At 50.6% G+C, this 12,524-nt stretch overlaps 1 protein-coding gene and 2 long non-coding RNA genes across 7 annotated transcripts in view; 2 read left to right on the forward strand and 1 right to left on the reverse strand.

Annotated features, from left to right (window-relative positions):
* The first annotated feature begins 2,238 nt into the window (after positions 1-2,238).
* The window catches only part of KSR1 (kinase suppressor of ras 1), a 172,614-nt gene continuing 162,328 nt past the window's right edge, over positions 2,239-12,524 (forward strand). For all 5 annotated transcript variants that reach the window (XM_077970554.1, XM_077970556.1, XM_077970557.1 and 2 more), the window contains exon 1: positions 2,239-2,667. In XM_077970554.1, coding sequence (XP_077826680.1) covers positions 2,437-2,667 — 231 coding nt within the window. In that variant the 5' untranslated portion in view covers positions 2,239-2,436. The remainder of the gene's footprint in view (positions 2,668-12,524) is intronic.
* Positions 4,910-12,524, reverse strand: part of LOC144335380 (uncharacterized) — a 56,304-nt gene continuing 48,689 nt past the window's right edge. Inside the window, exon 2 of the long non-coding RNA XR_013406215.1 lies at positions 4,910-6,916. This is a non-coding gene — a long non-coding RNA (uncharacterized LOC144335380). The remainder of the gene's footprint in view (positions 6,917-12,524) is intronic.
* Positions 6,288-10,880, forward strand: LOC144335379 (uncharacterized). Its single transcript, XR_013406214.1, has 2 exons — positions 6,288-7,058; positions 9,119-10,880. It is a non-coding gene; the product is annotated as an uncharacterized LOC144335379 (long non-coding RNA).

Here is a 12,524-nt window from a genome sequence, read left to right on the forward strand (position 1 = left end):
TCGTTCAAGCCTGGCAGCTCTGGCTGCTGGACAGAGGCTCTGAACCAGCCAGGCTGGATTGTGAATAGTCCCTTAAGATAGTTCTCTGCCCACTGACCTTCCTCTGTACCTAGGCTTCTCAAAATATAGACTTGAGACTGAGCTCAGACTAACCACATCAGTACCACCTGAGAACTTGATAGAAATACAAATTCTCCTGCCCTGTCCTCTGATCAATAAAATTAGAAAGTATAGAGGTGGGGTCCATGGTTCTGGGAATTAACAAGTCCTCCAGGTGATTCTGATGCATGTTCAAGTTTGAGAACCACAACTAGTTTCCCCTTCATAATAGTTACTACTTTGCAAGGAGTCAGGTGGGGTTAAGGTAACAGGTTGAGAAATTCATAATACCGTGCAGGGGTCTTTTTATAAGTTGAGTGAGGACTGGACCAATGATTCTCAATGGGAAAGGCCAGGTTAGGGAGGAACCTCCTTGCATTTGGAAAATCTCCAGAGGAGTGGTTAATTTGCAAAAACACATTTTAAAGTTATAGTTTTGCTTTCTAGACCTGATTTTTAAAAATTTATTATTATTTTTTTAGAGACAGGGTCTTGCCATATTGCCCAGGCTGGTCTCGAACTCCTGGGTTCAAGTGATCCTTCCCTCTTGGCCTCTCAAAGTGCTGGGATTGCAGGCGTGAGCCACGGTGCCCAGCCCTTACTTTATTTTGAAGGCTGGTGTAATAAAAACATTAAAGGAAGGTGTAATATAAACTGCTACCCAGTATTGATTGTTTTAGTGTCTATAACGTTTGGATCCCACCTCCTGTCCAATTCTCATCCTCTAACACAAAAACAAAACCCAAAAAACAACTATCTACACACATACACACACACACACACACACACACACACACACACACACACACACACACCCTCTGCTGGCCTGAGAGGTAAAAGAAACATCCCACAGGACCTGCGGAAAGAGCTCCTGAGGCACATTGGAGCCTTTATTGTGTGCCATCACTGTTTCTGGCACTATGAAGAGGGTACAATGATACACTAGCTAGTGGCTTCTGCAATCAAGCAGCTTACAAGAGAAAATTCAGGGGGGAGACATTTTTTTCTGGTTGACAGATGTTAAAAGTATGAAGGTGTGGGAGCTTTGATCAGAGACTTGGTTTTTCAGTTTTGCCAGATAATAGAACACACGGGGTGAACTAATGAGACAGGAGGGTGAACAGATGGGCGAGGCTTGATTGCTGGGTTAGGAGGCACAGAAAGGCACAGAGGATAGAGGACTACCAGTCCTTGGCAGTACTGTACTGCTCCATGGCCACTACTTGGGTCCAGGGCTACATTCAGATCTGAGGTTAGATAGTAAGAATTGCTAACATTTATCCAGCGACCACATGTGCCAGTAATCAATCTAGGTGCTGTACATGTATTAACCCTTCTTCATAGGAAACCTATGAAAATGTTATTTGACGAGGAGACTCGGGCATTCACAGGAAATCGAACGTGCCCAAGGTCTCACCCTAGATAGTGGTGGAGTCAGAATTTGAGTCCTGGCCACTTGCTCCGAAGCCACCGACAATTCAGTGTGCTGTCCCCAGTGTCTGGGCTGACTTGGTGGGTTGGGAATGGCGGAGGAATGGGACACTTATTTTGGTAGGTAAATGTGGTTCAGAAGAAAGCCCTTCGTCTTTCTCCAAGCCTGAGCAATCCTTTTGGCGCAGGCAGTCCAGAGCAGAGCGCTTTGTGAGCCAGTTACAGGAGAAGTGCTGTAAGCCCCTTCCCACTAGATGGCAGCCCCTAAACCCACATACAAATCCTGGAACCTCCCTGGTCCCCATCTTCTAGGGCTGGGCTGCGGCTGAGGAACTGCGGGACGTACACCCGCCGGGCGTCCAGAGGGCGCCGCCCCATCCGGGGGTCGCGGGAAGCTCCTAGGCCGGGTGGAGGGTGGAGGCGGATCGGGAGAGGCTGCTCCCTCGACTCTCGGCGCCCAGGGGAGGAGCCGGCGCGGAGCAGCCCCACCCGGGGCTCCCAGTCGGGGCCCGCCCTCACCGCCTGAACCGCCGCGGCCGCCAGGAGGGGAGGGGAGAGAAGGGCTGGGAAGGCTGCACGGGCGCTGTCCCGGGCCCCGAGGGCGGGGGCCGGCGGCAGGTGTGCGGCGTGGACTACAAGTCCCAGCATGCCCGGCCGTCCTGACCCGGCCCCCGCCGCCGCTTAAAGGCTCCGGGAGCCGCAGCCGTCGGATCGCCGCGGCTTTCGCTTTGCTGCAGCGGCTGGGAGCTCAGGAGCGGTAGACTCGGCGGCCGGCTCTACCGGCGTCCCGGCTCGGGCAGCGCCGAGGGGCGCTCCTGGTCCATCTCTCCCGGCTCAGGGGTTCCTTGCCGAGGCGCCCGCGCCCCGGGCTCCCCGCCTCGGCCGCCGCGGCCCCGATGCCGAGGCATGGATAGAGCGGCGCTGCGCGCGGCGGCGATGGGAGAGAAGAAGGAGGGCGGTGGCGGGGGGGATGCGGCGGCCGCGGAGGGAGGCGCAGGGGCCGCGGCCAGCCGGGCGCTGCAGCAGTGCGGGCAGCTCCAGAAGCTCATCGACATCTCTATCGGCAGCCTGCGCGGGCTGCGCACCAAGTGCGCTGTGTCCAACGACCTCACCCAGCAGGAGATCCGGACCCTGGAGGTAAGGGGGTCGGGGACCCGGGCTGGGCTCGAGAAGCGGCCCGGACACCTCCCTCCGGGCCCCAGTTCACTCCTGGCCGAGTTGCATCCTTGAGCCCGCGTCGCCCCCGTGGAGGCTTCCCCTCGCTCCTGCACTCGCTGATGCGGCAGCCGGAGGACCCAGGACCAGCCCTCACCTTGGGCAGGATTTGTGGGGCGGGTGCGTGGTGGGAACTGGGATAGAGGCTCGAGGGGCCCGTGGGCGGAGTGGGCTGCGCGCGGACATCCCCTTTCCTCCCTTCTCCGCCCCACCCCATTTGCAGTTTGTGGGGCCGCAGGACTCGTTGTCCCACTGAGTCACAAGCTGGACTTTTCCCTGTGTGACTGAGCCGAGCACCCGTGGGCCAGGGTGACGGAGGAGGTTCCCCTGAAGCGTGATCGCAGGCCTGTCGTCCCCTGTTCCCCTCAAGCCCTAGACGCCGTCCTGTCCCTTCCTTTCCTCTCCTCCCAGGTCTTGTCTGCCGCTTTTCAAAAAGTGTTGCTGAAACTGCATTTTTGCTATTCAGGCGTTTGGTGCTTTCCTTTCACGTTGCCACAGAGGCTCGCTGCTTAAAATGTATTAATAATTACCCGCCGACTCCCCCTGCTTCCCCCCAAAGATTGGATTTTGGCTTAGGAAGGATTATGCTGGGGAAGCAAGCCTTTGGTGGGAAGATGACACTGTTTAAGGGGTTCTGATGGAGACAGCCTGGAGTGTAAAGAAGAAATAAGATATGCGGGCCTTCCTCTCTCAAATTATAGCTGGGAAGTATTAGAAGGATTTGGAAAAACCAGTCCAAGGGTTGTTGGGGCACCCTGTCCATACACAATGAGGGCAACTAGTGGATTCCAAATGTGATTTTGGCCAGGGACGGGGCGGTGAAACGTCAGACCAGTTAATAGCTGCCCCGTCTTGAACAAGGAACCTCTCACCATCTTGCCCTGCCACATCTGGCCTCCTGCAGGTCTGGGGATGTTTTGTTTTATTAGATCCTCAATTTCTCCTCCCCCTAAACCCTCCCCCCGCCCCTTATTGCTAATTGCCTCTGCCAGCTGTCATAAGGCCCTCTGTGATTGTGGTAATTATTACAAGACCAATCCTTCCTCCAGGCATGCCACAAGCCTGAATCCTTGTTTGATCCCAAGTGCTCGGGGGTGCCTCTCCCTCAGTTTTATTTTCTTAAAAGCTATAAAACCACAGGACATTGGAAGAATACAGTCAGTGCTGGGTATTATTATTTTTTATTACAGTTGCTAAAGCTGTACTGACCAAGGCTTTGCTTAAAAAACAAACAAAACCCCCTACAACCGGCCTTTCTGCATGCATGCTGCAGTTTTCCAAGTATTGAGAGAAACTGATTTTTTGAACACAGCTGAGTGTGTTTGCCCAGCAAAGTTCAGTTTTTAAGCTGACACAATAGGGGGCCTGTGAGGCTCAGTTCTGGGAGGAGGGGGTCGCTGTCCGGCAGAGTGCATGGTTGGACTGCGGTGTTACTGGGTTTGGAGAATGCTCTCTGTGTTGGCCTCTGTGGGATTGTCCCCACGTTGCTCTGAAGTGCTCCTGGCTCCCAGAGTATGTATAGGAGAACCACTTGCTGTGCATTCTCTGGAATGGCTTTTTGTCCTACCCTAACTTCCAGAGTCTCTCATTTTGATGGCGGTGTGGCGTTCATGACACCGTAGAGCATCCAGCTATTTAAGTCTTGGAGCTGGTTTATTCAGTGGCTTCCCTCCTGAGTGTTTGTTTAGACAATCATCCCTGGTGGCAGAGAACTCATCCGAAGGCCCACAGGGGATTTGCAGCTCCCTCCTCTTCCCACCGTGATGTGGATTCGGGTTCACCCACTTCCTGAAAAGGCAGGGCTTGGGTTGTTTTGGGGGATGGGAATTTAGACCCCTGGAGCGAGTTCCATGGGGCTGCCACCAGCTAGTTTGGATGAGTCACTTCATCCCAGAGGCCTCAGCCTCCTCACCTGCAAAACAAGGAGGCTGGAGTGGATCTCTGAGGGCTCTGGAGGCTCGAAATTCTCTGGGTTAGAGAATGAGACTTGGTTGGGTGAAATCAAATGTTTGTGATTATTTTTATACTACCCCTGTTTAAGAATAACCCTCTAAGAATGGTTCTAAAATACAGATTTACTGAACCCATAACATAGGGGTTAAGTTTATTATAAGAATCTTTGCCATAGGAGCAGCGTGGTGAACAGGAAGCCCCATGGCTTTCATATTGGGCCTGGGTTCTGTCTGTGTGACCTTAGGCAGGTCCCATGACTTCTGAATCTCAAGCTCCCCTGTACGTAAAATACGAACGAGACTGCTCACACCTGCAGCGTTTTGTCTGTCAGTCCATGCTGTTACTACCAAAAGAGTCTGCCTGGCAGCTTTCCCTAGGGAGGGTCCAGTAGCGTTTATGGCACAGGCCACCACTAGGGAAACAACCCCTACTAGACCCTCGCTAGGGAGACTTAACCCCTACTTTATGGATCAGTAAATCTGGATTTTAGGGAAAGGTACTTCTGCAGCTGCCTCTCATTTCATACAGGCGGGTGACACAAGCCAGGAAACAATCTCAGCAAGCTGGGTGGGGCCGTCCACCCCCAGCAGCTTGTGTTGGGGCCAGGTGGGCCAGTGGCAGTGTCCACTCCAGCATTCTTTCCTGTTCTGTGGGCTCCCCACACACCAGCTCATAACCTCAGAGACTGTGCTTGCAACACTGGATTCCTGGCTTTTGAAGAAGGATCTGACCGGGAGGGCTTGGCCTGTGTAACTGTGTCGGACTTACCTAGAATCTTAGGAGCCCCAACTCACTCTGGCCTTCATTATATAAGCACTCAGTGGGAGAAGCAGCATGTGAGATGTCCGTGGAGGTCCCTGACTGGAGATGGGCTGCTGCTGCCTGAAATCGTGTTGTGATGGGGTGTGGGGGGTCAGCGTGTCTGGTTGCCTGGGGATAGCTTTTCTCTGTGTCGTGGTCCAGTTTGTATGGCAAAGGGTGGAAGGAGCTGACTTAACGTTTGCTGCCTATGTGCCCAGCAGTGTACCTGACTCTTCTCAATCTCACACACGTTCCTGGAGATCAGCAGTCTTCATCATACACATTTTCCCTCTCTAAATAGAAAGGGAGGGAGGCACAATCTGAAACCAGAGTCTTAATCTGTAAACAGTTGTGAGGCTACTTCATCATGGCAGGACCTGGCGTTCTGTCTCTGCTAGACCCTCCTAGGGGCCTGAAAACTCCACCGAGCCAAATGGGAATGTTCTTGTGCCCCAGATATGCTCACGGAGGGACACCTGGCCTGCCTCATAGCTGGGCCTGCAACCTATGCCAGTAATAATTACCTTCATTCCTTTGAATCTGGCCAGTGCTGGGGAGACAAGGGTGTGTGGAAGCAGACACATGTTACCTCATGGAGATGTACGTTCCAGGGACATTGTGACTTGCCCTTTCCTGCCAGCCTACTAGTACTTTCCAGAGACAGGCTGTGCCGTGCTGAGTCTCCCCACCTTGTGTTCTTGCGGAGAAAAATCCCTCCTAAGCAAGCTGATGTGGAGAAAGGGGCTGAAGGACGTTGACCATCAGGCTTTGCTGGGGGAGGTGATGTTGGGAACTGTGGTAGGTGCAGAGGGGAGGCAGTATTGGGAACTGTGGTAGGTGTAGAGTCAGGCTGTACTGGAGGCAATATTGGGAACTGTGGTTGGTTCAGTCTCTGCCCTTGGGCCGCTTTCCTGAGCAGCTGCCCTGGAGCCGCAAGGGGTCAGAGGGAGGCCCTCCTGCTACCTGGAAGGTCAGAGAGACCTGGCCCTCACACAGCTCTGCTGTGGCAGAGGTCAGAGCCCTGCTATGTGGGGGACCTGAGCTCTCCCTATGCCTCCTAGGAGCATCTGACGATAGAACTGCTGGGAGAGGGGAGGGGTGGCATGCCTGCAGATTGGGTCCTTAGGGTGTGTGGAGGCACGTTCCCTGGACAGACCTTTAGTTACTGTCGATGTGCTTACCTGGCTGGCTGCCACCTAGCAAGGGCTCTGAAGTAGGTGGGCTACTCTCCCAGTCTTTGGGGTTTAAGGACACTTCTAGTCTAATGAAGGAGCCAGGCAGGGCACAGTAATGACTCTAGTATCACAGCTTGCAGGACCCTGCATTGGGAACCCCAATGAACCCTTGGTCCATCCAACCTCCTGTTTTTTTTGTTTTTGTTTTTGTTTTTAGTCAGAGTCCCACTCTGTTGCCCAAGCTGGAGTGCAGTGGCATGATCTCGGATCGCTGTAATCTCCACCTCTCAGGTTCAAGCAATCCTGCCTTAGCTTCTGAGTAGCTGGGATTACAGGCATTCCTCACTATGTCCAGCTTATTTTTGTGTTTTTAATAGAGATAGGGTTTCGCCGTGTTGGCCAGGCTGGTCTTGAACTCCTGGCCTCAAGTGATCCACCTGCCTTGGCCTCCCAAAGTGCTGTGATTACAAGTGTGAGCCATCTCCTGGTTTTCTGGGAAATATTCCCAGAGTCTTGGGGACTTCTACCAAGTTGCAGGTCCCTGGCAGAAAGGAGACTGAAACCTGGTTTTCCTTTCCCAGCCAGCCACTGTCTCGAAGTGTGGCGTTTCTCTGCTTCTGCTCTGTGGCCACAGTTGTAACCCTCTGGCCAAGTGGCTCCAGCCATCTCTGAAGAGATACAGAGCTGGGGCTCTGGCCCCTTTTGTGTCCACTTTTACCTGGGTAACTTTTTCCCTACCTCCCAAATGTTTCTCAGAGGCAGCCTAGAGGGGGACCCGCAGTGGCTGTGAGCCTGGGGAGGGCTGGGTGGTGCTGGAGAAAGGTCTTATCAGATCTGCAGCTTGGGTTGACGTGGGTGCCAGGAGGTGTGGTTTGCTGCCTGCAGCTATGGGAATGCCGTCTTCCACGTCAGGGTTGTTTCCTCTTCTTGGAGTGGTCTGGGCTGCCTCAAAATCCAGGAAAGTGGCATTCTGCACCACAGGTATTCTACTCCTGCCCGCTGGATGTGTCTGGAGATGGACCATGCAGAGAAGCTGGCCCATGGTGGCAGTGTCTGCAATGCTGGGGAGAAGCAGCAAAGCCTGTGGCCAAGTCTCTCTAAGCTGTGCCTTTTAAAAAGGCCATCCTTCAGAATAGGCTGGGGTTGAGATATCTTTTTTACATTTAATTCAAAGGGAAAGCTGCATAGGTGCCTTTGGGGTTAGGGGAATGACCTTTGAGTAGAGAGGGCAGACACAGATGAGGAACGTGCTTGATCACCTGTTCTATGTCGAGCACTCCACTAGGCTCTCAGCATATGTTGCACCTTAACATTCACAATGATGCTATGAGGCTTTATCCTGATGTTGCAGATGAGGGAATTGCATCTCAAAGGGATAGAGAGACTGTCTCAGCAGGTGGTTGAACCCGGGTTGACTGGTCTTATGGAGAACTTATGTTCAGAACTCCAAAGCTGTTGCTATGGTGGGGAGATTCTGTGCAGGGCCATGGTTGCTGAGATCAAGGAAATGGCCAGTAATAAAAAGGGCTGGGCTGAGGGCATTCCATGGCTCAGGTCTAGATGTTTGGGCTTCCTGTGGTCACCCAGGCTGTGCAGCCTCAGGGTTCGGGCATGGGTCTGCTTCCCTAATGTCCAGGCCAGCACATCCTCAAAGACAGGACTCTCTCAGCACCATGATGCAGCTAGCTCTGCGCTTGTCTCATTCTGAGAAAGGAGAAGCTGCCTAGAGATCGGCTTACTCATAATTTTTTAAATGGCTACCTGTCTTATTCTTTCTGAACAGTTCCTCTGATAAACAGTATATTCTTTAACTTTCTACTTTTAATCAAAATATTTAAAAAATATATAATGATATATGTTCACTATAAAAAAAGAAAGTACTAGATGTACAACAGTGAAAATCACTCATAATGCCGCCTCTCAGAGTTAATTCCTGTGCACATTTTGTTGTATATTTTTCCTGCATTTGCATACAAATGTACATGTGTATATTTGTGGCACATACCCCATGTGCATTGCCTTGTAAATGTCTTCTGTCTATATCAGCACATATACATATGCATCAGCACTATTAGTGGCTGCATTGTGTGGTCACACCACAAATTCATCTAACCGGTTTCCCTGTGTGGACCATTCAGGCTGTTTCCAAGTCATGCTTTTATAAATCATGCTGCAACAAGTATCTTCCTAGAAGTGAGATTTGCTGGGTCAAAGTATATGAATACGTTTAATATCTGTCCTAGTCTTTAATATCTTTGTAGCATCATAAATCCCGCTCTCCTAAGCAGGAATGGCAGCCTTCATACATTTATGCCTTTGCCACTGCATCTGTAATCACACTGACGTCCCAGAGTTTAAAAAGGAGGCTGGGGCTGGGTGCGGTGGCTCATGCCTGTAATCCCAGCACCTTGGGAGGCTGAGGCTGGTGGATAACTTGAGTCTAGGAGTTCAAGACCAGCTTGGGCAACATGTAAAATCCCGGCTCTACAAAAAATAGAAAATTGGCCACACATAGTGGTGCGCTTCTGTAGTTCTAGCTACTCAGGAGGCTGAGGTGGAGGATCGCTTGAGCCTGGGAGGTGGAGGTTGCAGTGACCTGAGAGGCTGGACATGGTCCTGTGGCTGAGGTTCTGGGATAAGTATCAGAAACTATGGTTTCTAGTTTTGTGGTTGCTTGTGTCTGAGGTTCTGGGCTATGTGTCAGGCATTGTGGCTTCTAGTTTTTATGGTTACCTGTAGCAAAGGGGGGCCCCCAGGGCTGACCAATTAGAAGAAGGCCCTTTCCTTGCTCCAAGATAGTGGAGGGAGGGGCTGGATTTCAGGTCTCCGTGTCCAGGGACTGATCAGCTTTGGTAGTACATAACCGTATGGTGAGGTCTTGATCACTTGAGGCTCATGAAAGTCACTTTAACTGCATCCTTGGTCGCATCCCTAACTACAAATACTGATCATAGTGCTATTTGGGGTGCCTGGCTTTGGGGATGATTTAGTAGACTTGTGGCTTCCTAGGGCTGCAGAGGGTCTTGGAATTTGCATCTGGTTCAGCCCTCTCATCTTCAGTTTCCAGGTGAGGAAACTGAAGGCCTGAGGGAGAACTGACTTGCCAGGAGCCCCTGTTAAGGAGAATTAACAAGGGGTGGTTATTAAAGGAGCACTGAGTTGGGAGTCAGACCTGGAGGCCCACACCCTTGGTTAAGACATTATACCACCTTGAGCCTGGCCTGTTGACTGAGGGTGAGCCACTCCATCCTTCTCTGATTGTGAGGTATTGCTCTCAAGGGGTTTCCTGCAGGAGAAAGCAAATGGGTTTGCTTTCCTAGCTCTGTCCCAATGCCTTAGGGACCCTGAGGACTGGAGAGATTCTTGGAGAGCCATCTGGGGTATGTCATGGGTGGGCCTTTTTTTTTTTTTTTTTTTTTTTTGAGACAGAGTCTCGCTCTGTCGCCCAGGCTGGAGTGCTGGAGTGCAGTGGCACGATCTCGGCTCACTGCAAGCTCCGCCTCCTGGGTTCACGCCATTCTCCTGCCTCAGCCTCCCAAGTAGCTGGGACTACAGGCACCTGCCACTACGCCCGGCTAATTTTTTGTATTTTTTAGTAGAGATGGGATTTCACTGTGTTAGCCAGGATGGTCTCGATCTCCTGACCTCATGATCTGCCCACCTCGGCCTCCCAGAGTGCTGGGATTACAGGCGTGAGCCACCGCGCCTGGCCGGGTGGGCCTTCTTTGAAGGTCAGTCTGCCCAGTGGACTGGCTCAGCCCGAATGAACGATCTTGAATCCTTGGAGTTGTCTGTGTACTTTTAAGGGCTTCTCATCCTTGCATCAAAAGATCCCTTGGAAATTAGGTAGGAAAACCTTAACTTTTGTGGGGCCTTGTGTTTGTCTTCAAAGTTCATGCACATGGCCAGGTGTGGTGGGTGGCTCACACCTGTAATCCTATCCTGGATCCCTTGAGTCAAGGAGTTTGAGACCAACCTGGACAACATAGTGAGACCCTGTCTCTACAAAAAATAAAATATTAGCCAGGGGTGGTTTTGCGCACCTGTAGTCTCAGCTACTACGGTGGCTGAGGTGGGAGGAGCACTTGAGCCTGAACTGAGCTGCGATCTCACCAGTGTATTCCAGCCTGGGCCACAGAGCAAGACCCTGACTCAAAAAAAAAAAAAAAAAACAAAACAAACAAACAAACAAAAACTCAAGAAAAATTCTTGCAGATTTTGCATTCTGTCCCACTATCCATTGGTTTTCATGTCAAGACAATGTCAGAAGTTCTTTACAATTCCTTCCAGAAGGAGTATCCTTTTAATCTAGTGCACATGTGTCTAATCTTTTGGCTTCCCAGGGCCACATTGGAAGAAGAATGCTCTTGGGCCACACATAAAATACACTAATGCTAATGATAGCTGATAAGCTTAAAAAAAAAAAAAAAAGGTCTGTGCATGATTTTCATGATACCCACCACCACAGATAGGCGGAAAAGTCCTTGTTGTCAGGGGGTTGGACACGGCTGATCTAGTGTCTTGGCATCCATTTTGGCTTTCTCCCTGATTCCAGAATGCAGGTAGAGATGTAGAGACGAGCTCTCAGGACAGCTGTTGAGATAGAAAAATTCGTTGTCATTTATTCCCAGGCACAGCTGTTTGTCATTTGCATTAAAAAGTCTCCATTCAAACTGCTGTCACATATAAAATCTATTTGTATAAGTCTGTATTTTTCTGTTGTCTTGGCCTTGGTGGGCAGTAGTGTGTTTTAACCGAGCAAACTCTCTTTCCAAATAGTGAAGCTGAAGTCAGCCTACCTGCTTGCCATTTTTCTTCCCCTTCCATTTTTCTAACCTCAGAATAATTGTAAGAATGAATTAAGATTTGTGTTTAAGGCTGGGCACAGTGTCTCAGGGCTGTAATCCCAGCACTTTGGGAGGCAGAGGTGGACATATCGCTTGAGCTCAGGAGTTCGAGACCAGCCTGGGCAACATACTGAGACTCCGTCTTGTATAATTAGATTAAAATTTCGAAAAAGAAGAGAAAAAGACCTGAGTTTAAAATTACAAAAAAAAGGGGGAAGTGTAATGCAAAATGTGGACTATGCCAGCTATGATGGGGAAAAATAATTTTTCATACAGCATTATCTATAGACTTATATTAGCAGTATACTGGTCATAAGCGTTTTGCTTTCCGCAAATATGATGAGGTAAGCTACTTTAAAGGGCGGTGGGGCTTTCTTCCACGTGGCTCCTGGAGGTGTTGAGTCCCAATTTAGCCAATTAGTTTGGGTTTAGTTTTGATATGGATAAGGGAGACCAGCTTCATTCATGGTGCACACGCAGTTTTGCCAATAAGAAAAAAAAAAAGCAACCTGTATGTTCTTACACATTACTCCAGGTGCTATCTGGAGAACTCCCACACCTCCCCCACCAAGACCGGGCCCTCCCCCACCAAGACCCAGCCCTTCTGAAGTCTCAATGCAGCTTTTCTGTATCTCACACTGTACCCTGCAAGATGTTTCTGTGAAAGAAAGTTGTGCTGCATCAGCCATCTCCCTCCTGAAGATCCCTGTGGATAAGGATTTGTGCTTTAAAGGTTCTGAGAAGTCCTGCAGCAGCAGTTCTCACACTTATTTGTCCAGGGGATCTTTTCTTCCACTGAACGTAGTTGGGGAGACACGGCCTTAAGCCTTGAGCAGAGAAAGAGACAAGAAACTGTTGGCTCACTTACAACCAAGTGTTGTGTTTATATTTTAGGTTTTTATGAAACTGAGGTGCTGTTTGAGGTTCCAAATAAAATTGGGTGGGTTGAAGAGAGGCTGGTATCCCTGAAGACTTAGCCAGCCGTGAGACGTTGCCTTTTGTT

The sequence above is a fragment of the Macaca mulatta genome, chromosome 16 (assembly GCF_049350105.2).
Source record: "Macaca mulatta isolate MMU2019108-1 chromosome 16, T2T-MMU8v2.0, whole genome shotgun sequence".
Taxonomy (NCBI): domain Eukaryota; kingdom Metazoa; phylum Chordata; class Mammalia; order Primates; family Cercopithecidae; genus Macaca; species Macaca mulatta.